Here is a 24,223-nt window from a genome sequence, read left to right as displayed (position 1 = left end):
TCAAGTCTCAATTAACTTCTTGATCCAAAAAGCGCTGAAAAATTAAATATAGTCAGGCTCTGTTTGCTTCCCATTAACTGAATGAAAAACGTTACATTTCAAATTTAAAATGAGAGGGAAAGTTGCCAGACCTGCGAACGTTGAACAGACTAACAGCGCTGTTAACTCTTTTCAATGCTTAAGCTGCTTAATAGCCTAGTCTCACAGAGCACCATCCACCATCTCTTTCAAAGATGGTCCGTAACTTTTCTTTGGAAAAAGTACTTTCAAAAGAGTTCTGCATCTCAAAAAATTAAGCATACGCCACTGAGACTTTTGATGGACGGTGGATGGTCGAAGGTTGATGGTGGATTTTGGCTTTGTGGGAACGCCTGCCCACCATCCATCAAAAACCCCAACCGTTTCGATTGGATGGGATCTGTGGGACTGGGCTATTAAAGGTGTAATAAGTAAAAGTCCCGCATTAAATGGCCATTTGTTTTTTGTAGTTTTTAAACACACTTTCCGCGCCTTTTCTTCAGATAGAAATGCTAGCATGGTTCCCTTACGTAAGGCGCCATTGCGGCTAAAAAGGGAACTCTGAGCGGTTGGAAACTCGGATAGAACAGCTGGTTGTCAGACCAAAAACTCGAATCGAGCGAACGTATTTTGCCGATTGCCGATTTAATGCCGCTGCACTTGTGAACGGGCGCCGACCGAGTAAAACTGAATTGTAAATGCGGACCGCGAACGATACCACACTCAATAACTAAGCGCTACCAGGCCGCAAATAATGCAAACCACTAGAGTGCACCTCTATTGACCGGTTGATCGGCGACATTGCAGTTGCAATTGCAATACCACTTACCACAAATGCGCTTGGTCGCTCGATGTCCAAAGTTCTATAAGAATATCAAGAGAAGATACCGACTGTGCGTGTGGGAAAATGTAAACAAACGAGTTAAATAAATAGCAAAAGACTACCTAGGGAAATATCGAAAAAGCGCAGCGTTATTGTTGTGCCGGCTGAATAACTGTTAGTGTGTCGGTGTGCGTCTTCGTGAGTGTGTGTGTGTGTGAGCAGACAACAAAAGAAATTGCGCTCGCTCTGCTTCTTCCTCTTAGTCCTCCCTTTCGCGTAGTTACCGTTACTTTCTGCACTGCCAAAATTGCAACAAAACAAAAAGGATAGAGATAAATAAATAAACTGACGAATTTCGAATAGCATATACATACATACATATTTATAGAGGTTCTGCCAAAAGTAAAGTCAATTATATAGCCGGGTAGTCAAACAACAAAGATGGCCTTGATAAGACTGGCAAGGTGAGTTTTGGATACTATTACCCTAAAACATTTGCATAGGAACTTTACCGTAAAAAAAAGTTTTGGCTTACCCAATGTTCTTCTCTTTGCTTTACCACTTAACAGGGCGTAATTAAGTCGCCCAGGGGCGGAGTTTCCACTTCAAGAGGGGTTTTTCCAGAACTCTGGCTTGTGCCTACATATATAAAATTGATTTTTCTAGGTCATCATCATCCTGACAGGCTGACCTGAACTGACCCCATTTTTCATTTTTCCACCGAAAAAAAGTTTAGGCCTGGAAAATCCGGCCCTGGCCTTTTTGTTGCCTCTTGGTCAACAGCAAAGCGCTTGAGGCCGTGTAATAACTTTAAGGCAAATATTTATTTCCTCAGGCGCTGAAATGTTGATATTGATGTTGGTCAATGCACTTTAACGTCCCTGAAACGCACTTCAGACAACGCAATAAGTACTTTCCAGAGTGGAAATCAATGATAACACATTGCCTGTAGAATTGATGTGTGTTAAAAATATCAGAAAATGCTATTGCAACTTTAACAAAATAACATAAAAATATAAAGCTGGCTAGGCTATGTTACCACGATTTTTTATTAAATAATTGACATGCAATTATTATACCCAAACTAATATTATTATTATAATTAAATTTAAAAACCAATGACTATCCTTGGTCTGAAATTGTTTGGCTCCGAGCCGCAAGATTTTCAGGGTCTTTTGATTTTGAACGCTTAAAATACTGGTTTAATAACTAGAATAAACTAAACTAAAATAAATATAAAATAAGAAAATGACAAACCCAGAATGAGAAATTTAAAAAATACAATAAGAAACGAATTTAAGGAAATTCAGAAATATAATTTAAAAATGAAGTTGATAATACATATATAAGATAATGCGAGTAAGAGTTCTTACGATAAAAGATTATTTTAACATGGATAATTCTCTTTGGTTTAACAATGTATTTATCGTCTCAATTTCCATTGTTGCTTTTCTGCATTAACAACGACCATAACAACAAACACCGTCTAGATATTGAATTTCAATTCATCACTGACTTCGATTGGGTTTATATACGTATTTATGCTGTTTACGTTGTTTACGCTGGCAAGGTAAACAATCACAGATGATTAAATTAATCAAGCGGCGCACAGGCGCTAAATCTGCGATCAGTTGATTGTTGGCCCGCTGACTGATTGGCCGCGTGTTCAGGAATCAGAGTTGGGACTATCCTACTACATGCTATATGAATAGTGCCACATGCACTTTGCTGAGCGTCGCACCAATTTAGATTACAGCATGGATTAATGGGAAAACCAAATGCGAGCATCGAGTCGTTTGATTGCGAATTGAGTTGAAGCTGGTTCAGAGCGGTTTGTTCTGCACTTTCATTTTGTTCGCGGAATATATAGTTATATAGTACCTGTAAAACTGATTTCTAATGCCATAGTTGCCATAGTTGGCCCGAGTTTTGCCTGACTCATCCCCTGGCAATTCCAATTAAGGGTCCGAAAATAACTCCCTGCCTTCCAGCAACTGAGATCGCAGTTCCTAGGACAGACTCCAGCAATTGAGTGTAATTGGAACCGAGCACGGGGCTTCTGGCTCCCCACTCCCAAGATTTCTCTAGCCAGATGACGGATGACAGTCCCCAGTGGAAGCTTTAGAAGTGCAGCAGATTGCATCCACAAAGAATGTGTCTGTATCTCGGCCCGATGGCCCCAATATGTCCTCGCCTGACCTGCTAGTTCAATTTGCACATCGCACATATGAAACATATATGTATGTACATTGTACACAATGTACACAAACAAATAAAAATACTATAGCTATAGATGTGCAATGGAAACTTTTGTGGGCCACAATAAAGATGGAATAAAAGTAAAACGGGAGGCTGCATTGATAAAGCGTGTAATCTATATGACGACATGGTCTCGAGTTACAATGTAAATAAATACCACCATATGCATATGCATATGCATTGTATGTACATATGTGTATGTATCTCGGTAATCTCGGGCTGCTGGAAGACCTTATTGTTATACGACTCGTGCTGGCGCGACTCTTTAATTTAATTATGACTATTTCATTAATTGAAATGCGTAGTATTCTATAAATGGAAACGTTGTCGCAACAATAACAACGTGCATGCATGGGCATGAAATTAAAGCTTCCAATCAAGATCTGTGCTTTTACCTTTGCTAACCATTTTTTCAAATAGCCGTATTGGTGTCAGTTCGATTTGTCATTCCACTTCAGATAAGTCGTATTTCGTCTTCGGATATACATATTGTCGATAGATAAGAAAAGTGGCCTTTTCAGCGGTCAAAATGCATCTCATTGATCAATGGGAGGTCTTGGCCATCCACTCGTGAGTAAATCTAGTAATCTCCATTAGCGATTGCAAAATCCAGTGCCGAATGGCGCAATTTTATAACGTGTCACAGTCGGCTAAAATTCTAGTTTTCATTCCCACACAAACCTGTTTGGAAAACCAACAAACAAATACGAAACACCCCCCTATGCTTACATTGTAATATGGAGTACTTTAAGATACAGTAAAAGCACTTAAGAAAGTATTCATGAAGGAAATTTTTTTTAAATTAGAGATTGTTTTCTCTAGAAAAAGTAGATCTAAATATAAATTAAATAGTAAATAGGCTATTTTTTGTTTACTTTTGTACCGAGTTCCCTTTTTATTGTCTTACAGAAGTATTATTATTTTAGGCAATATATAGTCGGACCGGATCTAACGACTCCCATTGGAGCAATCGGAAAAACAAATGTTAAAAAAAAAAACTTTGTTGTATTTACAAGATAGCAAAAGTATTGGCTTAGTGTTTCAAACATACGGTTTGAATTTTTTTTCCAAATCGGACAACGATTTGCTGAAAATCATCATTGTCTTTAAACATATATAAATCAAATTATAGTCGTTTTAGTGAATATATTTTTTTAATAGCTTTCTTCGTTTTATTTAAAGAAAACAATGAGTTTCCATTTTGGGTTGAAGTTGAGCGCCTCATCCCTGTATTGCCTAATTCCCAACTTCATTTAAATACTTGTAAATCCCCAAACCGTGTATTAGATCAATATGTTTATAATTATAGCGACATTTTTTCAGAATTCCTTTTCCACTTAAATACTCCTAAATCAAGATAGAAAATCGTTGATAATGACAGGCTGTTATTAAATACAGACATTATTTTTAATTTCAACACCAAATGGCTAAAAACGGATCCGCCCAGCAGGCAGTTAAAAAATAGTCGTAAATTACGCTGTGAGAACTTTTTCAATTGGCGGCATGCCGAAACAGTAAAAACCCGTTTGCATGGAGCAGAAATCAAATGAATTTATTATTATTGCCCAGTTTATAGAATATTATTTCGAACAATTGAATCAAACGCATACACACCCCAGTAAACTTGATGGGCACAAATTAAAGATCAAACAGAGCAATTGGGTGCAAAAAAGCGCCACAACGAAGATGCCATACCCTCTAGCCAAACACAGCGATGTTTCTTGGAAATAAACAAAGTTAAATTAAGTAACATGAGAACCACTAGGGCGGGGTTCGATCGACCGATCCAGGGGAATTCTCCGGAAGAATCCGACCCGTCGGAGAGTTGGCCAATGAACGTCTAGCGCAATTCGATGCCCCGACATTGGCTGGCAATCTGCGTCTGGTTTTCTGATGGCTACAGAGTGCGGGAAATCCGGCTGAAAGCAGTTTTCACCAAACTTATCCAAAGTCAAGAGCATGGCGCACACGAAACTCACGGATACAGATACCGCTACCGACACAACTGCATTCCGGCCCACGAGCGACCACGTCGCCACCACTACGACTACGATTCTGGTCGAAAACCGAATCAAGGGTACTGCAACTGAATATTGTATTCAGACGAATGCAGTTCCAAACCAGGGGCCAAGAGGAGTGCCACAGATTGGGTGCTACTTGCTTTCCCCACACCGAATAGAGCCCGGGAAGGTCGTCATCGTCATACATTTTTGGCCCGGACTCGGCCTGGTAAATTTTTATGCACGCGCCTCCGTTCCGAGCACGGCACGCGGGGCGTATGCGCAAAAAATATATATAATTTGCTCGGGCCCCTTTCACTCCGCTCCCTGCATCACCACCTATTTGCTAATTTCTATCAATTGCAATAAGCCCAGCCTCCACTCAAGCCGAGCTGCCTCTTTTGCAGGACCTTGACGGTAATCATCCGTAAATAAATACTCATACTCGTATCTGCAAGTGGCAATTAGAAAAGCCAAGGGGAAGTCAATTGCCTGCACGATAATGTATTTAAATGCAAGAGGTGGTGCCACGTGATCTCGCTAAGCACTCTCATAAAACATAATAAGTATTTTGTGTATAAGCTATACTATCGGACTTTTATTCCATTTTTAAACTTATTCATTTTATTTTTTTTCAGTATCACCAGTTGGAAATAACTTCCAGTCTTTCTAAGATCGCTGTTTTTGGGCTTTAGTTTTTAAGCTATCTTTGGCAATCCGAAGTTAATATACCCTTGCAGCTATAACACAAATATAAAATATGGATGCGTAAGAGCCTTGCACTTTTTAGGAAGTCGTTTTTTGCAACCATAAAAACGTAGAACTTTAAACTTTCCTGTATATTAAAAAACATTTTGACTACACATTTGACCATTGAAAGATACTTAATTATTTACGACTTTTTTAATACGTGATTTTTCTTTTTTTTTTATTGTGTATAACAAGAGCGAGTTGACTTTGACATACCCAATAAATTTGAACGAAAGGTGAAGTTGTTTTTGAGAAATCATACGGTTTCGAATAATACGGTTTCGGATTAGGCTACAAACTTATTACCATTAAACAAAGTGGCTTGTATCACCGGTAGATTTTAAAGTTAATTTTGAAATTTCTTAATTTTTTTAGAAATTGCTGTTTTCTAGAAAGATTTTAAAACATGTTTAATATACCTTAAACTTGTTGTAAAATCTTTGTTTAACAGCAAATAAATTGAAATTTGCAATGCGAGTTTTTTTCCATTGGCAAGCAAAAAGCCTCGGGTTATTTATAGTGTTTTGTTATTTTTTTTTTTGTTTTGTACGCTCCATTGTGCTAAGGCACGATTTTCATTTGGCCAATTCATTACCTCCTACAATTGGGCTAACTACTGTTGGGGCCTAGGAAAATACATATAGCTAATTAATAGTGCCTTTCAGTAGTGCGAGTCGTAATTACTATAGGCCACATTGTTTGGCGACAAAGAAAATCGCACTTTACTGCAATTTTCGTTGGCCAATTAATAGAATGAGTAAAAAGGGGCTTGTCATCACTTGGTGAACAGTTCGGGGAGGTTGTGACCAATTGGGAAACCTGTTGCTGACTCAGAATCCTTTTAAGTAAGTCATTCGGGTGGTGTGGAAATTTACATGGGAAGATAACTTTTTGGTTAGGTGAAAACTATAGATAAATAATTAAATAATTCTACTGTAAACTTAAATATTGCACTTTTAACTCTTTGTTTAGTAACTCAATAACAACCTTAAATTCAATTTTAAAGTTTGTGTCTTAAGAAATTAATATATTATAATTTGGAAACCCATTTATTATTCGCTAGATAAATAACAAAATAAATATTAAGCACCACTAAAGTTGTTACATTTACCGAAATACCAAACCCTTCCAATCTTATATTGGCTCGATTTATTTTCAATAGATCCTTCCTCCATTTAACCTCTTTTCCGCATGCAAATTGCTGTGCTCCACTGGCATTCCGCCTACTTGGAAATTTGTTGCAATTTTCTAAATATAGCTTAACCCATTAAAGTCACTTAGAATGCAAAGCCGACAGCGCGGACTCGTTTCAATTGGCGCAAGTAAAAGTGAATTTAAAAGTGGTTTTCCTTTATTTTTCGTGCAGGCTGCCAGAGACACAGAGTTCATTCATCCAATTTCGTATTGTTTGTGCAAAAGTGGACTTCCGCATACGGTCCAGCGCCGCCCCCACCCCGCCCCCTTGTTTTACCGCCCAAAACGCCAGTGAAAAGCGAAAGTGCGACTGGGGCTGCCTGCATTTCACCCCCCTTTTTTTTTGCCGCTGTCCATTTAATCATTGCAAATTTTATGCAATCTGCTGTGCGCAAGTGTGTGCTGATCTTTTTATAACCACTTTGTGTGCCATATATCAAAAAGCAGATCATGTCAGGCATTTTTCATATGTAATTCAATTTGATTGAATGCGCGGAGCGTGCGCCAAAAGTGCATTGACTCCGGAGGCTGGATTGCATCTAAAAAATAGAAAAATTACCCGAATCGAATTGAGAGTACTTCCACCACAATGATCTAATCCAACAAGAAACCCCAACGGGAGCTTAATGCATTTAAAAGTACAGTGCACTGTTCCCATGATAATCCGGCATTGGCACGCGATTTGTTCATTTGCCTTTGACTACTTAGTCTCCCCATTGCAGACTGATATCACTTTTGATTCACAGTTGAACTTTCTTTAGCTTCTACTTTATTTTATCAAACTTACCTTTAAAGTTTTGGGTTCCAATTTAAAAAAGAATATTTTATATATATTTTATAAAAAAAATACATGTATATTTAAAACTTTTGTTAACCAAATTAAGATGTTTTTAAAATTAAACAATTTCTATAATTTAAAAATATCAAAAGGCTTCCACAACTCACATTTCTAGTTAAACATGTGCCCTGAATAGGGTTTTTGTAGACTCAAATATATATATATATATGTATGTAATTAATATATGTATGTATATTTCAAAATCTTTAACAATTAAAATAAATGATAAAGCACTGAAAGATTATCAAATTTTATTTGTATTAGCTTTAAAAGTTTATTGACAATGAATACAAAATTTGTTTTCAACTTATTTCGGTTTAAATTAGTTCTGTTTTAAAATATTTATAAAATAAATAAAATTATGGGCAAAATCAAAAGATCCTTACAATCTGTAAACAAAATAACACATTTTTATGTTTTCTTCACAAAAATGTTGAGTGATAAAAATTTTTCTTCCTGTGATTTTCGTCAGCCAACAAAAATACAGAGGCACAGCTATCTGATTGTGAGATAACCGGTGCAATTAGTGAAAGTAAGAGTCGACGGCACCAGCTTTATGCAACTCGATTTTATCGACCAAACAACCGGCTTTTGCTGAATCAGCGAATTTTTTTTAAACATCCCGCCAAGATTCAGTGTTGTGAAACGCAGCGCCGCTGTTAAATTGAGATTAGGTGGCAGCACGGCCATGTTTTTCATGCATTTTGCATGCGGCATTGAAAATTTGGGGAATCGTTAAACAAAACCGACCTAAAATGAGCGAGCAAAGCAGCAAACTGTTCATGAAACGGATGCCCTGCTCCCTGGAGGAACTGGGGCAGCTGATCCAGGAGTGCAAGCTGATCCTGCCGCGGTCACTGAACAGTTACGGCCGGAAAAGGGTGCTCCTGGAGTACGCAGATCCGCAGGAGGCTCAAAAGGCCTTGGAGCAGCTGCATGGGCTAAGCGAAATGCTGGACAAACCGCTGTGCATCAGCGCCTTTGTACCACGTACCACTGCGGGAGCCACCAGTGCCAGCAAATCCACGCAGACCAAGGCAGAGCGCACCGATTCCCAGAAACAGGATCCGGAAATCGACAAGTACGTTCGAAGGCTATATGCCTGCAATAACCAGTGCGACTTCACCCAGCCGCCGCCGCCATACCTCCGCTATAGCTATCCACCCATCAACGGGGAAATCCTAGCCAGGATCGGTCAGAGCCTGCAGTCAAACACGCGCTTCTACACCCAAGTCCTGCACCTGATGAACCGCATGAATCTGGAGCCACCCTTTGAGAAGCGCCCCAGTGGCTTGATGGTCCAAAGTTTTCGGCAAACTGTGGCCACCCAAACGGAGGTCATGGCCAGCGAATCGGAAAGCGAGCTGGAGAGCGAGGATGAGGAGCAAAAGAGGGCCAAAAGGCAGCGATTGCTGCCACCTTCAAGCGAAAAGATCCAAAAGAGGACGCGTCACATGCTGCAGCAGGCTGTCCATCAAGCTAGTCACCCAAATCCCAGGCGGGAAACTCAATTACCCACCTTCAATGCACCCAAAATCGAGCTCAAACTGCCAGAGACCCTCAAGCCAGCCACCTCAAAGCCAGAGGGGCGTCTGTCCGCCAGCGAGCTCCAGGCTCTGCCTGTCTATAGGAACTACAAAGCGGGGCAGCCCAGCAACAAGCTGTACATCAAGAACCTGGAAAAGAGCGTGGATGAAGGGCAACTGAGGGATCTATATGCCAAGTACACGGCCCCCGACAATTTGGAGATCAAAGTCATGCAGCAGGGTCGCATGAAGGGGCAGGCCTTTGTGACCTTCCTTAACAAGCCCAACGAGCCGGAGATCATAGCCCAAGCCCTCGGCGAGACCAATGGCCTGCTGTGGCACAGCAAACCCATGATCGTGTGCTACGGCAAACAGCAGTAGGAGAAGGTTAGGATCTTCTCGTTTCTTGCTTTCAAAACTAATTCTCAGATAGTAGTAGGTGTAGTTCACTTCAATCTGGTGTGTTCGTATACTCAGTTCAGGTGGAGAAGAAGCTCTGAAAACAACATTCCTATTTTTTCTTTTTTGCATAAATTCCCAAAGAAAATCTTTAACAAAAAACAAAAGAGCTCTTACCTGGGAAATAACGCTTATGCTTTCATTTCCTGTTGGTTTCTTGTAGACAACTGGGCCTCATCGATACTATATACGTGGACGGAGCTCGTCCAGATCCAGCCAACGATCCCGAGGAGTCGCTCAACGAGGACGAAATCACAGCTGCCAACACAGTGCCCGTCAAAAGCAAGAAGTCCAGGAAGTCAAAGCAACTGGCCATGCAGCCCTACACGTATGTGATTGCCGTGGACTTTGAGGCCACTTGTTGGGAGAAGCAGGCGCCCCCGCAGTGGCGAGAAGCTGAGATTATTGGTAAGATAATGTTTGAGCTTTAAGAAAATCGAATATTGGACTAGCTTTATGCCTTGAGTTTGCTAAACAGAAGACTGTTTTAAACTCTAATTTTCTCAACTTGCTTGTGGGCGTACAAAAATGTAGCATAGACTATTGTTGCAAGTTTGTCTGCAAGGTATATAAAAATCAGGAAGAACTAACCAAATTTAAATATTTTAGTTAAGTAAAAATTTTTAATTTTTATATGTTAAAAGCGACTATTTTCGTAGCCTGCTTTAGTACGAGCATTACTAATTTTATAATCCAACTTTCAGAATTCCCAGCCGTGCTGGTCAACCTGAAAACTGGCAAGATCGAGGCGGAGTTCCACCAGTACATACTGCCCATCGAGTCGCCACGCTTGAGCAGCTACTGCACGGAGCTGACGGGCATCCAGCAGAAGACTGTGGACAGCGGAGTGCCGCTGCAGACGGCACTGATGATGTTCCACGAGTGGCTGCGCAAGGAGCTGCGCGCCCGCAACCTCACGTTGCCGAAGATGAGCAAGTCGAACATACTGGGCAACTGCGCCTTCGTCACCTGGACGGACTGGGACTTTGGCATCTGCTTGGCGAAGGAGTGCACCCGCAAGCGGATGCGCAAGGCGGCCTACTTCAACCAGTGGATCGACGTGCGGGCCATCTACCGGTCGTGGTACAAGTACCGCCCGTGCAACTTCAGCGACGCCCTTTCGCATGTGGGTCTGGCCTTCGAGGGCAGGGCCCACTCCGGTATCGACGATGCCAAGAACCTGGGCGCCCTCATGTGCAAGATGGTGCGCGACGGAGCTCTGTTCTCGATCACCAAAGATCTGACGCCATATCAGCAGCTCAATCCCAACTGCGTGTTGTGAGTTCCAGCGGCCAGCAATCCCTCCAAAACGAAAAGAGATGAAACGCAACGCAGAATATCCATTTAGTTACTGGATTTTATTTAATTATGAATACGAAACGCAAAGATTGGTACGAAGATGATCTGTAAAGCGACAGCTAGAGATATTGTATGAAATTTTAAATTGCTTTTTTTTTTTGTGTTTGCCCATAATTTCTTGTAACGGCAATTGATAAGACTTGAACAATTCGAAGCATCGCAGCGATCATACATACATATAATATATATAGATAGCTATAAATATGGCCTTAGAGCATACATATTTTTCTACCATTCATACTTACTTGATAATGCTTAGTTGTAGTCTATAATACGGAATGTAATACTTATTTTAACGACTTACACCGCCTAAACTTTAGGAGATAATTAATAAAACGACAATAGCTACATATAAATATGTGCTGTTAATTGCGATATCCAGAAAAGAACGAATCATAACTTGTGTAAATCAAACAACAGTGTCACTCGACAGTCGATGCTTGATGGCCACTTGAATGACGGCCTTCTTGCCAGCGGTCATCCACTCCGGATTGTCCTCGGTTAGCCACTCGACTGCGCAAACTGGCAGTCCACAGTAGATGTCCGATTTGATGACCCGCAGGGCGCATACGCTGGTGGGCTGAAAGCCCCGCAGGCAATCGGCGAATGGGGCAGTGGACTTGTAGTTAATGTCGCCGAGTAGCTTCCGGTAGTTGAGGTCGCCTTTGAAGATCGCCAGGGCTGAATCGCTGATGTAGACATACAGACAAGGCTGCACCCGCTTCATTTGGCTGCAGTCGTGGCCACTTGTCCAGAAGTAGCTCTTGTCGCACAGGATAAACGAACGGTCCCGGAGGTAGCCGCGTATCTTCCTGCCGAAAGCCCTTAGTTCCGGCAGATCGTGCTTGCGAAAGTAGTTCAGCATCCAGTGAAAGTCCTGATGAGTGACATCCGAGACGAACCAGGGAATGGCCTTCGCATGAAACCGCACCCGACGAGCCAAGCCCGATTCCACGATGTATTCTGCCAGCAGCAGGTCGGCGAAAAGCTCGAACCCGGCATTGTCACACACGATGTCCACGTAGACGGGTTCACAGGCCTCGGTGAGGTCCTTCCATATATCCGCCGACTGATCGGCCAGCAGATCCGCATCGTACTCCGCAATTCGATGGAAAATCTCGGCATCCGGACCCTCGGTTGTGATGGACAGGTCGCAGCGGTTGGCCCAGGCAGATAGCTTGAGCAGGTGCTGAAAGTTCTCCTGGCTGCGCGGCAGCTTCCTGGTGGCCTCCAGGATGTCCCTCATCAAGGGCGTCAAGGACCTGGCAGCCGACGTCTTCTGCTCGCCAAAGTAGTCGTAGTTTGCGAGGGTGTCGGAGCGCTGGAAGATCGACCAGATGCGGCGGTACATGTAGCACTCGGCGTGCAGCCAAACGGCCGAGAACCATTGCCTTCGGTCCTCGGTGAGGCCCAGCAAAAAGGCATTCCAACTCTCGGTGTCCGGGGCCTTGACCCGGAATATCTGGAACTCGTCGTTGTTGAGCATCTCCTTCCGCAGCAGTTCCAGGCTCCAGATGGTGCGCTTTAGGTCGAAGTGAGCATAGTCACCGCACTCCTCTATGATTTCTGGCTCCCGATTTTGCAGCACAGTGATCAGATCCCCGATAAAACCAGGCGATCTTCGCTTGAAGGTCACAAATGCGAAGCTGCGCAGGTATCTGGCGGAGAGTTCATCATTGATTCCCGGCGCGGAGTATATGATCAAGTTTTTCTCGTTGAATCGCAACTCCTTCAGCTGCTCAATGGTGGCCTCGCTGTCCGCAATCGTGGCATCCGTCAACTCAGTGCGACTGCTGGCATCGCTCTGCATTTTGGCTAAAAACGGAGAATTTCGCCACCCTCTGCCAGAAAACTTTTCAGTTTCAAATTGAGATTTTACTAATTTTTAGTTGCCCCCTGGGCAACTGACATTGCTCATAAGTGTGAGTACGTGTGCTTTTATAACAATGCAAAGGCTTTATAGGGAGTGGATCCAATGCTAGCGGCGAAAAGATCTGAACTTGTAAGTATTCTTTCTTATTTACTTAATATTAAGTTAACATTTTTTGGTAAAATATCTTTGTCAACTTTAATAAGTTATATCATTAAAAACAAAGTATACAAACAAATTTAAAAAGAAAGGAGACTAGTTTTACAATGCCAATAAACTGAGCTCTATAGCAAGCGATTTTGATCATAAACAAATTCAGTTTTAACGTTTTTACCTGCTAAACATTAGTTTTTAAAAAAGAAGACTTACTTTCCGCCTCTAGCATTAGCCCACTCCACTTTTTAACAATTAAGCTAGTAATTAAGGCTACAACAATTGAACTATACGCCTGTCCTTGTCCTGCTTTCGTCCTTTACTTGCTGGCAAACTGTATGACTCCGTACTCCCCGGTCAGCATCCACTCCTTGTCCTTGGCAAACAGTTGCTCCGCCACGCCATCGGCTAGTCCGCAGATCAGGTCCGCTTTAACCGTGCGCAGAGTGCAAAGGTTTGAGGGACGAAAGCCTGAGAAGGATTAGAAGTGTGTAAATATTACTAAATAACAATGATTTATAAAATTTGACCTTCATTTTCTTTAGTCAATTCATATTCAGTGTGTTTCCAAACTGAACAGTGTTGAGAAAGGTAATAGTTTTTTGGATCTAGTAAGGTACAAGGTACAATATTTGTAAAAATAAGTACTTAGGTAAGGTAAAAGGTACACAATTTGCTATGTATCTAGGTATGGTAAAAGGTACAAAAAACGTAAAAAAAACATTTTTTAATACCATTTTTTTTTAATTTAATCGTTTTGTTCTTCACGAAGTTGCAGAGGCTTTGTGACATTGTGTATATGTTTTAGCATAAACAAGTAATAGGAAACATCTTTTATCTTATTCATTTATTATTTACATATTGGGGAAAAGAATTCGAAATTCGTTGTATCGAGCTAATTTAAAAACAAAATTGAAAATAATATTTCAGTACCTAACTACATATATTAACAAATTTTTAAGATAAATAAAAATCTTTGCCTAGGTAAGGTATAAGGTATCAAAAAAGTGTAACTAGGTTCATACCTAGGTACCAGTATCTAGGTACACCCCAACACTGTTTACGAAACGAAACTCAAACTTTAAGGTTCATGAAATCCTTAACAAAAGTATACTTTGATCATTTTTGGAGCAGCACTTACCCCTCAGGCAGGTTTCGAAGGACTCCGTGCTGTCCCAGGAGAAGTCCCCCAACAACTTTCGGTAATTAAGATCACCCTTGAAAATCACCAGCTGCGCCTCCTTCAGACGGTCGTAGAGGGCGGGATTCACCTCCGGCATGCGATAAAACTCGTAGGGACTGGTCCAGAAGTGTTCCAGCGGCGCAAGCTCGAACTTGCCCTCCGTGGTCAAGCGCTGCCACTTTTTGCCCAACTCACTCAGCGCCGGTTCCGGATGCTCGGCCAGGAATCGCAGCGTCCAGTGGTAGTCGTGCTCCATCACGTCCGATATGAACCAGGGAATGGCCTTCGGGTTGAAGCGCACCTTGGCCGCCAGTCCCTTGTCGATGATGTACTCGGCCAAAATGAGGTCCGTGTACAGCTCATAGCCGGCGTTGTCGAAAATAATGTCCACAATGCCGTCGCCGGCGGCTCCATAGAGGGCTCGCCACACCTCCGCGGTGCCGTCAATTAGCAGCTTGTCCTCCAGGTCCGTGACCTGGTCGAAGGCGTTGCCAGTGGGCTTCACCTGCTTGCCGGAGGTGATGGACAGGTCGCAGCGGTTGCCCCACAGATTCAGCTTGATCAGCTGCCGGAAGGTGTCCGCGTTCCGATCGTTCTGCCGCGTGGCATTGGCCACCGCCAGCATGGCGTCCACGCTCAGTTTGGCCGCCGTCTGCTTCTGCTGGCTGAAGTAATCGTGGGCGGACAAATGGGGCGTGGCCCGGAAAATGGCTGAGATTTTGCGGTACATGTAGCACTCGGCGTAAAGCCAGCAGGCGGAGAAGTAGGTCCTTTTCTCCTTGGGCAGCTTTTCCAGGAATGCGTTCCACAGTTGGGTGTCGCGATCTGAAAGAAACGGATACGATTTCAATACCAATCACTTGAAACAATAATACATTTATGACACTATACAGACTTGTTTTTAAAACAGCTCCGAAATTAAAAAATATAAATATCATATACAAACGTTTAAGTTAAACAAGATAACTTATGTTCCAATATCGTTCTTATGAAGAATTTCTCTTATCCTTCAAAATAACGATGTTTAAACTTATTTCATCAAGAAAATTATTATATTTGCTTGTTAGTGGCGAACTAATACAGTTGGACTATTGGAACCGCCCTCGGTTCTTTAATGCACCTATCATAATTTGGTTCGATTTTAAAAATGTAAATATATGTACATGTTTATCAGCATCCCTAGGAAGAACTATTTAATAATTATTATTTAAAAAATAAAGACCTGAGTAGTTTTCAGGTTTGATAACCGTGCAGATTGAAGGTCGACTTTAAGACCTTAAACATTATTTAACTGAAAAAGTATTAAGTTTGGGTAGGCGAAGATATTCTCACTTCTCGTTGTTTATAATTAGTTTTTCGTGTTTTTAGATAATTATTTTGTATTACTGTATTCTACCTTTTGTTGAGTGTAAGCTGTCATAAAAATTATTTATTCAAATAAAGTAACAAAACTAAGCCATAATAGAAAAGCATTGCTTGACAATGCTATATTTTTTTTTTTAAAGTTTTCCACTTTTTTTTGATAATAAATTCATAACTATTTTTTAAATGATTACTTACGTAGTTTATTTTTTTTCTTGTACACTCATTTTCTAAGAAGATTTTAATGTAGCCTGAGTCAGCGACATTTTTCTGTTGACTTAAGCACACTAACTGATAATAGAAGTGAATAATTTAAGTACATTTGTAATATTTTTAAGGAAAACTATGATTCAAATAAAAATATACAATTTGCCAATGAAACCAGACTATTTTTCTTCTTAATAATACAAAATAAACGGTCGAACTATAAAATGTTTTGACTGTTTTTACAATCATAAGATCGAATCCCTTAGAAACCAGACTATTTTTCTTCTTAATAATACAAAATAAGCGGTCGAACTATAAAATGTTTTGACTGTTTTTACAATCATAAGATCGAATCCCTTAGAGTACTTACCCTGCCCCTCGAAGGGCAGCAAAGGACCATTGCTAAGGATATCCTGCCGCAGCTGCCTGACATCCTTTGTAGCTCGTTCTATATCGGGGCCTGCTTCCTGGGGAGGTAAAATCAAAGAGTTTAGTCCAAGGTCAAGGGGACAGGGCACCCCACTACTACTACTCACAGCACCATATGTGGCCAGCAGGACGTCCTTGTCCTTGACCAGGGAGTCCGCGATGGTGGCCAAGGTCGAGGGCAGGCGCACACGGAACGTGTAGTAGGCGAAGCTCCTGTAACAAGTTAAATGTATATGTTAATAAGCCAATTCCCCGTACACTGGTGTGTGGCACACGATAAGTTAGACAACATCTATACTAGGCGCTATATTTAGCGACCTCCCTACTCACTGCCTATATAGGGCCGCCAGTTCGGAGTGCGGCGGCGTTGGTCCGTCCACAATTCCATTCTTTGTGTCGAATTCCGGATCGGCAGCCATCTCGAAAGATCTGTTTTAGTTTTGAATATGTTTACCGAATTGAACTGTTGCGGAAAGTTAATAACTTGATAGTGTGGCGCGTAGTGTGACCGTTTTGGGGGCGATGCGAAATACCATATATGTACAAATACTTGGTTTAAAATGTATTTTTAAGCTTTTCAAAAATATATAAGTAAAAATAGGTAATAAGCAACATTATTTAACATAACATTTGACAGGCTATTAAAGTTTCAATTCTTTATTGCTTTATAAAATAAAAACTTTTATGTACTTAAAATAAATATTAAAATATTATGTTTAAAATAATCTTCTTTCTTTGGTTGCTAGATATGTAACGACTATTTATTATTAATAATTTAAACTGCCAAAGATTTACAAATTTAGTATCCAGATCCGGGCGCTCCGAGCACAGATAATTTAAGCAGCCAAGCTTCTACAGAGTCAGTAGCCGAATTCACGCGTTCCGTCTACAAATTGAATAACGCCATAGCTGCCCGATACCATCCAATGGGGATCCTGTCTGCTCAGCGCTTGGCCAACGCCTTCGGCCAGGCCGGAGATGACCTCGCCCTTGACCCTTCGCAGCACACAAATATTGCTGGGCAGGAAGCCGCGGAGACAGGTGCTCGTTTCCTGGGTGCTGTCCCAACAGACGTCCTGCAGGAGCTTGCGATAGTTGAGCTCACCCTTGAAAACCAGAAGCTTGGACTGCTGCAGGGATCTATATAGATCTGGATCCGTATGGGCCATGCTGTAAGGCAAAAAACTCGTTGGTTTAGTATTGAAACTTGAGTTGATATCTGCCATTCGCACCTGTAAAAAGCAAGTGGCGATGTCCAGAAATGCGAGATTGGTGCCAGCTCGAACTTGCCCTCGTCGAGAAATTGCAGAAACTTCTTTCCTATCAGGCTTATAATGTAGTCTGCATGCTGGCTCAAGTACTCCAGGGTCCACTTGAAATCCCGCTCCGTGACGTCGGTGACAAACCAAGGATGGGCCTTCACATGGAAGCGCACCTTGGTGGCCAGTCCCTTTTCGATCATGAACTCCGCCAGGATGAAATCGCTGAACAGCTCATAGCCTGCGTTGTCCAGAATAAAGTCCACCTGCTTTGGCTTCTTTGGCTTTTGATTGTCCAAACACCTCCAGATCTCCGCCGCCTGGTTGACGAGCACATACTCATCGGTGGCCGCCACATCCTCCAACACCTGGCGGTTGGTTTGTTTGCCGGCCTCCGCATCGCTGGCCCCATCGTTGCTGTTGCTCCACATGTTGATCTTCAGCAGTGCGTCGAACACCTCCAGGTTGTTGTCCGATCGCCGAGTGTACTTGGTCAGGGCCAGCACATCCTCCATGCTGTCGGTCAATGCTAGTTCCTTGACTTTGGCAAAGTAGTCGTAGGACTTCAGGAAGATGCTGTTCTCCAGGAAGGAGTGAAGTTTCCGGTGCAGGTAGCACTCGGCGTGCAGGGAGCTGGCCTGGTAGAAAGTGCGCTCGTTATTGGGCAGGTGACTGATGAAGTTGTTCCAGAGTTCTCTATCGGGTTCTAGGGAAGAGACTTGTACAGAACTAGTGAGAACTGGAGGCACCACACACTTACCATCCCCCGTGAAGTTGTGGAAAGGTTTGTCCGTCTGTAGCTCGTACTTCAGTTGTGATATCAATCCAATGATGATTTTCAGCTCCTCGCGAGCAGCCTGGGCAAATTCGTTGGAGGCTAAAGACCCAGTTAGTGAGTGCTGCATGCTAAAACTCTGCCAGGGATTACCTTACCGAATTGGGCGACCAGTTCGCTCTTGTCCCGGGTCAGGGTGTCTATCGCGTTGGTCAGGACGACGGGCAGACGACTCCTGAGCGTGAAGAACGCGAAGCTCTGTTTGTAGTGGCCCGACATGAAGGCATTTAGCGGCGTCTGAAGGTTTACAATCTGGTATTTGGCATCGAATTCCGTTCGCAGCGCTTTCGATATCTTGCTGGGCTCCGAATCCGTCTTGGCTGGACGATCATCCTTTGATTGCTCGACCTCTGAGGAGGGGTCCTTCGACGGGGATTCCATTGCGTGGCTTTTTTGTGACTTTTGTGCGTTTACTTCTGCATTCTACCGAAATTTACTTGCTTTTCTGACGGATATTTCAAAGAAAGCAATCTGTACAGTGTTGGTTAACGAGTGTCGCGCTGCGTTTATGCGCAGGCCCTGCTTGTGAATTCGTATTGAAATGCGTATGTTAAAATTCCTTTTAAAACTAATATTTTTCAAAGTACTATCGAAACCAAGAATTACCCTATTCTGATTTAGTGGCAGAAGTTACATAACTAGGCAATTTTGACGAGCGAATGTTATTGAGTTTAATTAAAAAAAAAAATTCTGGTTCGGACATTCGTTTAACAATTCTCTTAAAAAGTTTAATTAACTACAAGGTTGAAGAAGTAACGTGGATTTGTAAAATAACCTTTCTTCGGTCAGCCTTAGCTTTCATACACATATGTTTTCATATATTTTATATTGTTAATTGGTCGCAAATTCGAAGCTTTCGTTGATTTTTGCGGAAAACAACATTGTGTAATTGATGTTTTAAAAATAAAAAAACTGGTGCAAAAAATGTTATTATCGATGATTCTCCCCTCCAATAGTCGGAAACCTCCGGTCGAAACAAGTTAGGAAACTAATAAAAATTATCCGTCTTTTACGTTACTGCAGCCTTTAATTAATTAATTAAATACATATTTTAAGAATTCCTTTTATTTGTGATTGATACATTTGTGGAAAACATCGGTGCTTCATCGAGGTTTGAATTACATTTTTTTACTAAACTTGTTTTCTTATTTTTTATATGATCCTTGCTCAAAAAAAGGAGCTTGTCCACAACAGTAGAACACTGAATATTGTTTCCAACTCGCACAAAGAAGCAGGAACGCAAAAAAAATGTTTTATAAAACCTTTAGTTGTACAGAGAACTGAAAAGTTGGATATTGACAGCTATAAAGTTCATTAACCCTTTCCCATATTTTAGAAGATCTGCATTTTTATAGTTTATGATCGAGAAAGTTTGTTATGTTGCCAACCATCTTTTTAGATTCCCCTCAGTAGTTGCATTGTGCAACTTCTCGAAACTTCTCGTTTTCATTTTGAACCCAAATTTTCATCTGAATTTTATGTTAAAATAATATAATATAATATAATATATATAATATATATAATATATAAAATTTCGACTCGATGTAAAAATACAAATGCTCGCAAATGCTTACAAGTACAAATACATACAGCTTATATTAATAAAATTTACGTTTTTAAAATCTATCTAAAACCACCAACAGAACACACAATAATCGTAATATTTATAATTCAATTAGAAGTTTACACATAACAAATATATCTTGCCCTCAGTTTGAAATTGAAAAAATTGTTGACCCGTCAAACAAAGCGGAGAGCAGACGAATAGAGCTGCTGCTAGTGTAGCCCTTGGATGATGTCCAGGGCGCATCTCAATAACGGTCCTCGATTATGGAGTCGGAATCCATAGTCCTGATCAGTTTAATACAAAGTTCAAAATTTAAAATCGTCGTTTTTGTAACGAAAGTTTTAATCGTCGTTCTAAGAGGACAGTGGAGTAGGGATGGCCAAACTATCGATGTTGCCCCGCTAAACATCGATAAGAGCGATACTTTAAAAACACCGATTACACCGATGTTGGCATCGATGTTTTTCCACCTTTAGCACTGCTCGGCTGATTTTTTTTTATAGTTTATTTGAGACCCCAACGAGCGCGACGCGATTCTGCAAGATGTTTAAAACGCGAAGAACAGCCGACCAGTGTTAGCAACTCGATTGATCCGTTCGATCCGATCCGATCTGATCTGGCAACCGGGCAAGCTTCACCGCAGAGCGAGCGCAGCAGATGCAGCGAGAATAGGAGCGCCCACCCACCCAGCGACACTCACACAGGCACACGAACGGGGATTTCGGTTTGGAGCCACCGCACACACTCACAACGGACCTTAGGGGCACCACCCGCACCCGCACACGCACACACAGCCCCGCAGCCCCACAGGCACAGGCACACACGCCCAGAGATGTCACACCTACCTTTGCCGCTTTATGGCTTCGCGGCGTTCTTCATGGCTTTCTGGCTGGGCACCTGGATGGTGCACGTGATAGCCATCTGCTACGGCCGCTACAAGCTGCACAAGAAGTCCTGCAAGCTGCCCACGGAGGCCCAGCCGCTGCCCGGAGTCTCCATCCTGAAACCGCTGATGGGCGTAGATCCCAACCTGCAGCACAACCTGGAGACCTTCTTCGCTATGGACTACCCGCTGTACGAGCTGCTGTTCTGCGTCGAGGACAAGGAGGACCCGGCCATCCAGCTGGTGGAGCGGCTGCTGGCCAAGTACCCGCTGGTGGACGCCACCCTCTTCGTCGGCGGCTCCGACGTGGGCGTGAATCCCAAGATCAACAACATTCATCCGGGCTACATGGCCGCCAAGTACGATTTCGTAATGATCTCGGACAGCGGCATCAAGATGAAGGACGACACGCTCTTGGACATGGTGCAGAACATGTCCGATAAGCACGCGCTGGTCCACCAGATGCCCTTCACCAGCGACCGGGACGGATTTGCGGCCACCTTCGAGAAAGTGTTCTTTGGGACAGTGCAGAGCAGGATCTATCTGTCGGCGGACGTGCTGGGCATCAACTGCCACACGGGCATGTCCTGCCTGCTGCGGAAGGCGGTCATCGACCAGCTGGGCGGCCTGAGGGCCTTCGGCTGCTACCTGGCCGAGGACTTCTTCATCGCCCGCAGCGTGACGCGGCTGGGCTGGAAGATGCGCATCTCCAACCAGCCGGCGCTGCAGAACAGCGGCCTCTGCGACATCGGCAGCTTCCAGGCGCGGCTCATCCGCTGGGCCAAGTTGCGCGTGGCCATGGTGCCCACCACCATTCTGCTGGAGCCGCTATCCGAGTGCATGATCCTTGGCGCCATAGCCGCCTGGTCGGCCTCCGTGCTGTTCAGCTGGGATCCGCTGGTGTTCTACCTGGTGCACGTGCTCTGCTGGTTCCTGTCCGACTGGCTGCTGCTCTCCATCGTCCAGCACGGCTCGATGCCGTTCCACAAGTTCGAGTTCGTGGTCGGCTGGCTATTCCGCGAGCTGACCGGACCCTATCTGTTCCTGCACGCCCTCTGGGATCCGGCGATCCGCTGGCGCGCCCGCACCTACAAGCTTCACTGGGGCGGCGTGGCCTACGAGCTGGGCAGCCCCGCCTCCGACGCTGCCAACGCCCCACTGGCACCTCAGCCCGCTCCCACGTTAGAGCCACCAGCGGCAGCCACCGGGGATCCACGGGGGAGACGCTGATCTGCACGGGAGCCAAGCAGCGACTGCTGGTATCGTAGCAGCTACTAGTTAAGTTTGTTATTTTGTACTTGTGAACAACCAACTCAGCGGACTGCAAGCGACTGGCGAGCGGCGTCTAGCGTCCAGCGTCTGGTAGAAGTATTATTAGCTGAACCTTAGTCACTACGTAAGTCTAGACTTAAAGCTGTAAAAATTGCGAATGCGAATACGGATGCGGAGCGGCATCCGCGCACTCCTCCTGGACGCGAAGGGCGGCAGGCGGACCTAGATTAGGTTAGAGACACTGAATAGACGACGAGCGGATCGTTGCGATCGCTCGCCGGAGATGTAGATGTAGGTGTAGGCGTTCGAGCTGATCGACCCGGGCGCAGTTTGGTGGCTTCGTGGAAACTGGTTAACGATGCTTTGTGTATATATAACGTACATATTTTGTAGCCAGCCTGTACAGACGTAAGCAGCCCTAGTTAGCATTATGATTGCGTTAGTTCTCCCCGCTTCTGTTGTTGCTTTATTGAATTGTAATTATTTATTTTGGCCAAGCACCCTAGTTATATTGTTACCCTTAAGCCTATACTTATGATTACTTTTAGTTGAGTTGTTTTGTGTTTTTTGTTTACCCCAGCATCTGTACATAAGCGCCGATAGGGAATGCCATTGAATAAATCAAATCGAAACGAAACGATCGTGCGAATGAAATTTACTAGGTTCTGATTGATGTTTGTTTTTGGGTAACGCTTTTCCAAGATCGCTATGGTTATCAGTTGGCTGAGTCATAGGGGTTTTGACCAAATAGGTGGGAAACGTTTGGCTTAGTCACGCCATTGCCATCGCCAACGCCACACTCACTTCAGCGTAATTATCATCGCACTTTCGACTCGACTTCTGTCCGATCTAATGTGGGTCTGGAAATGATCTCGCTCCCTTGCCCCTGAGTTATGTGAGAGGTGATGGGTCAGGCTGGCGACCACTACCATTACAACGTACAATAGATGTCTATGGAACTTTCGAGTCACATGATCGAATGGGATTGTTCTGGCGGAAAATTCTTTCGATTTCTTTCCACACAGCCCCTTATCTTAATGAACTTAAGCCATGACAACAGGGCGACACAAACATATTTATGAATTAAGCGACTTCAGATAGGAGTATAGGCATATCAGCGGCAAGGAGGAGGATGCAGTTGGGCCTTCAATGCAGGTCCGGAACAAACCGATGCCGACGCCTTTAGCTTACGCATTAAGTAATTAAGCGCAGATGTATTCTAATGATCCAGGGTAGATATATTTGGTGGGCACTCACGATAAAACGACTGCTGATATTTTTTGCACACCCGCCTTGCCTAAAATGGGTGAAAATGCAATTAAAACGGATGACGTACTTGGGGGAGGAGTGCTAAAAATTCCAAAATCGGCCATATCTTGGCTGGGAATTATGTAAATTAATCAATCCTTATCAGTACCCAAGGCACGGCAATCCGCTTGATTTTTTTCAGTTTAACGATTAGATAAAATGTGGGCTCTGCGACAGCCCTTTGACTAGAATTGTTACTTCGTTTGCCAAGCTAACTCGAACTATATTTAGTATGTATTTTTAAAATAAACTCGTAGCCTAAGCCTAAAGCTAGTCAAATATAATTACAAAATAAACATCACATCATGACCAAAACGAATGGCGTTTGTTTACATTGTCAGAGATTGGAATGCTACGTAATTCAAATTTATTAGTGGCCTCTGGTTTCTGATAAGGCGGAATGGAATGAATCACCCGATTGTTTGTGATTTACAATTATAAGCTTCAAAATGGCCACAAAGGGGCTATGAACATATCAGCTTTGGAACAGCATGGTGAACACGAGAAGAACATCACGACCTCTGCACAGAAACTTATTTTAATATGATTTTTTAATAATATATGATGGCATGCTTGTTAACAAAGCTCGTTCAAATGCAGTAAAGAAGCTAAAGAATATACAAATTTGTTGGGAGGTGGTACTGTTCTACGTTGGAGCCTTTAATGCCA

General features: G+C 43.0%; 5 protein-coding genes across 9 annotated transcripts; 2 read left to right on the top strand and 3 right to left on the bottom strand.

The window, feature by feature from the left end:
- Positions 1-368: 368 nt before the first annotated feature.
- Positions 369-11,582, top strand: LOC128256754 (ERI1 exoribonuclease 2). Of its 5 annotated transcripts, none has more exons than XM_052987298.1 (3): positions 369-927; positions 8,355-9,795; positions 10,031-10,170. In XM_052987298.1, the coding sequence occupies exon 2, from the start codon at positions 8,638-8,640 to the stop codon at positions 9,787-9,789; it is 1,152 nt and encodes a 383-aa protein (XP_052843258.1). In that variant the 5' UTR covers positions 369-927; positions 8,355-8,637; the 3' UTR covers positions 9,790-9,795; positions 10,031-10,170. The 5 variants fall into 5 exon arrangements, with proteins under 5 accessions (XP_052843258.1, XP_052843262.1, XP_052843261.1 ...); XM_052987302.1 differs by lacking the exon at positions 8,355-9,795 and adding an exon at positions 10,572-11,311 and having other exon boundaries at positions 634-927; positions 10,031-10,275; XM_052987301.1 differs by lacking the exon at positions 8,355-9,795 and adding an exon at positions 10,572-11,311 and having other exon boundaries at positions 635-1,305; positions 10,031-10,275.
- Positions 11,583-11,595: 13 nt separating this feature from the next.
- On the bottom strand, positions 11,596-13,036 carry LOC128256751 (damage-control phosphatase ARMT1). The gene has a single exon (XM_052987294.1). It carries the CDS (start codon positions 13,034-13,036, stop codon positions 11,636-11,638), a length of 1,401 nt encoding a protein of 466 aa, XP_052843254.1. The 3' UTR covers positions 11,596-11,635.
- A 50-nt stretch (positions 13,037-13,086) lies between these two features.
- Positions 13,087-16,954, bottom strand: LOC128256752 (damage-control phosphatase ARMT1). The gene is made up of 5 exons (XM_052987296.1): positions 16,761-16,954; positions 16,538-16,643; positions 16,372-16,468; positions 14,391-15,257; positions 13,087-13,720 (listed from the first exon to the last, which is right to left on the bottom strand). Exons 1-5 carry the CDS (start codon positions 16,847-16,849, stop codon positions 13,569-13,571), a joined length of 1,311 nt encoding a protein of 436 aa, XP_052843256.1. The 5' UTR covers positions 16,850-16,954; the 3' UTR covers positions 13,087-13,568.
- A 201-nt stretch (positions 16,955-17,155) lies between these two features.
- LOC128256659 (damage-control phosphatase ARMT1) lies at positions 17,156-19,039 on the bottom strand. The gene is made up of 4 exons (XM_052987156.1): positions 18,623-19,039; positions 18,450-18,566; positions 17,663-18,395; positions 17,156-17,600 (listed from the first exon to the last, which is right to left on the bottom strand). Exons 1-4 carry the CDS (start codon positions 18,903-18,905, stop codon positions 17,291-17,293), a joined length of 1,443 nt encoding a protein of 480 aa, XP_052843116.1. The 5' UTR covers positions 18,906-19,039; the 3' UTR covers positions 17,156-17,290.
- Positions 19,040-20,213: 1,174 nt separating this feature from the next.
- LOC128256749 (ceramide glucosyltransferase) lies at positions 20,214-23,869 on the top strand. Its single transcript, XM_052987292.1, has one exon. The coding sequence runs from the start codon at positions 20,924-20,926 to the stop codon at positions 22,202-22,204; it is 1,281 nt and encodes a 426-aa protein (XP_052843252.1). The 5' UTR covers positions 20,214-20,923; the 3' UTR covers positions 22,205-23,869.
- Positions 23,870-24,223: the final 354 nt, after the last annotated feature.

Source organism: Drosophila gunungcola, assembly GCF_025200985.1.
Source record: "Drosophila gunungcola strain Sukarami chromosome 2R unlocalized genomic scaffold, Dgunungcola_SK_2 000027F, whole genome shotgun sequence".
NCBI lineage: Eukaryota > Metazoa > Arthropoda > Insecta > Diptera > Drosophilidae > Drosophila > Drosophila gunungcola.
Note: the sequence above shows the minus strand (reverse complement) of the source record. Positions and strands in the feature narration are given on the sequence as shown.

What these genes read in the sequence shown, in the direction of transcription:
- LOC128256754 (XM_052987298.1), top strand. Translation starts at nt 8,638, where the DNA reads ATGAGCGAGCAAAGCAGCAAACTGTTCATGAAACGGATGCCCTGCTCC.
- LOC128256751 (XM_052987294.1), bottom strand. Translation starts at nt 13,036, where the DNA reads ATGCAGAGCGATGCCAGCAGTCGCACTGAGTTGACGGATGCCACGATT.
- LOC128256752 (XM_052987296.1), bottom strand. Translation starts at nt 16,849, where the DNA reads ATGGCTGCCGATCCGGAATTCGACACAAAGAATGGAATTGTGGACGGA. An exon ending in CTGGCGGCCCTATATAGGCA is followed by an intron (nt 16,644 to 16,760) that starts GTGAGTAGGGAG and finishes AACTTGTTACAG; the next exon opens with GAGCTTCGCCTACTACACGT. An exon ending in TGCTGGCCACATATGGTGCT is followed by an intron (nt 16,469 to 16,537) that starts GTGAGTAGTAGT and finishes TTACCTCCCCAG; the next exon opens with GAAGCAGGCCCCGATATAGA.
- LOC128256659 (XM_052987156.1), bottom strand. Translation starts at nt 18,905, where the DNA reads ATGGAATCCCCGTCGAAGGACCCCTCCTCAGAGGTCGAGCAATCAAAG. An exon ending in CGAACTGGTCGCCCAATTCG is followed by an intron (nt 18,567 to 18,622) that starts GTAAGGTAATCC and finishes CTGGGTCTTTAG; the next exon opens with CCTCCAACGAATTTGCCCAG. An exon ending in CCACAACTTCACGGGGGATG is followed by an intron (nt 18,396 to 18,449) that starts GTAAGTGTGTGG and finishes TCTCTTCCCTAG; the next exon opens with AACCCGATAGAGAACTCTGG.
- LOC128256749 (XM_052987292.1), top strand. Translation starts at nt 20,924, where the DNA reads ATGTCACACCTACCTTTGCCGCTTTATGGCTTCGCGGCGTTCTTCATG.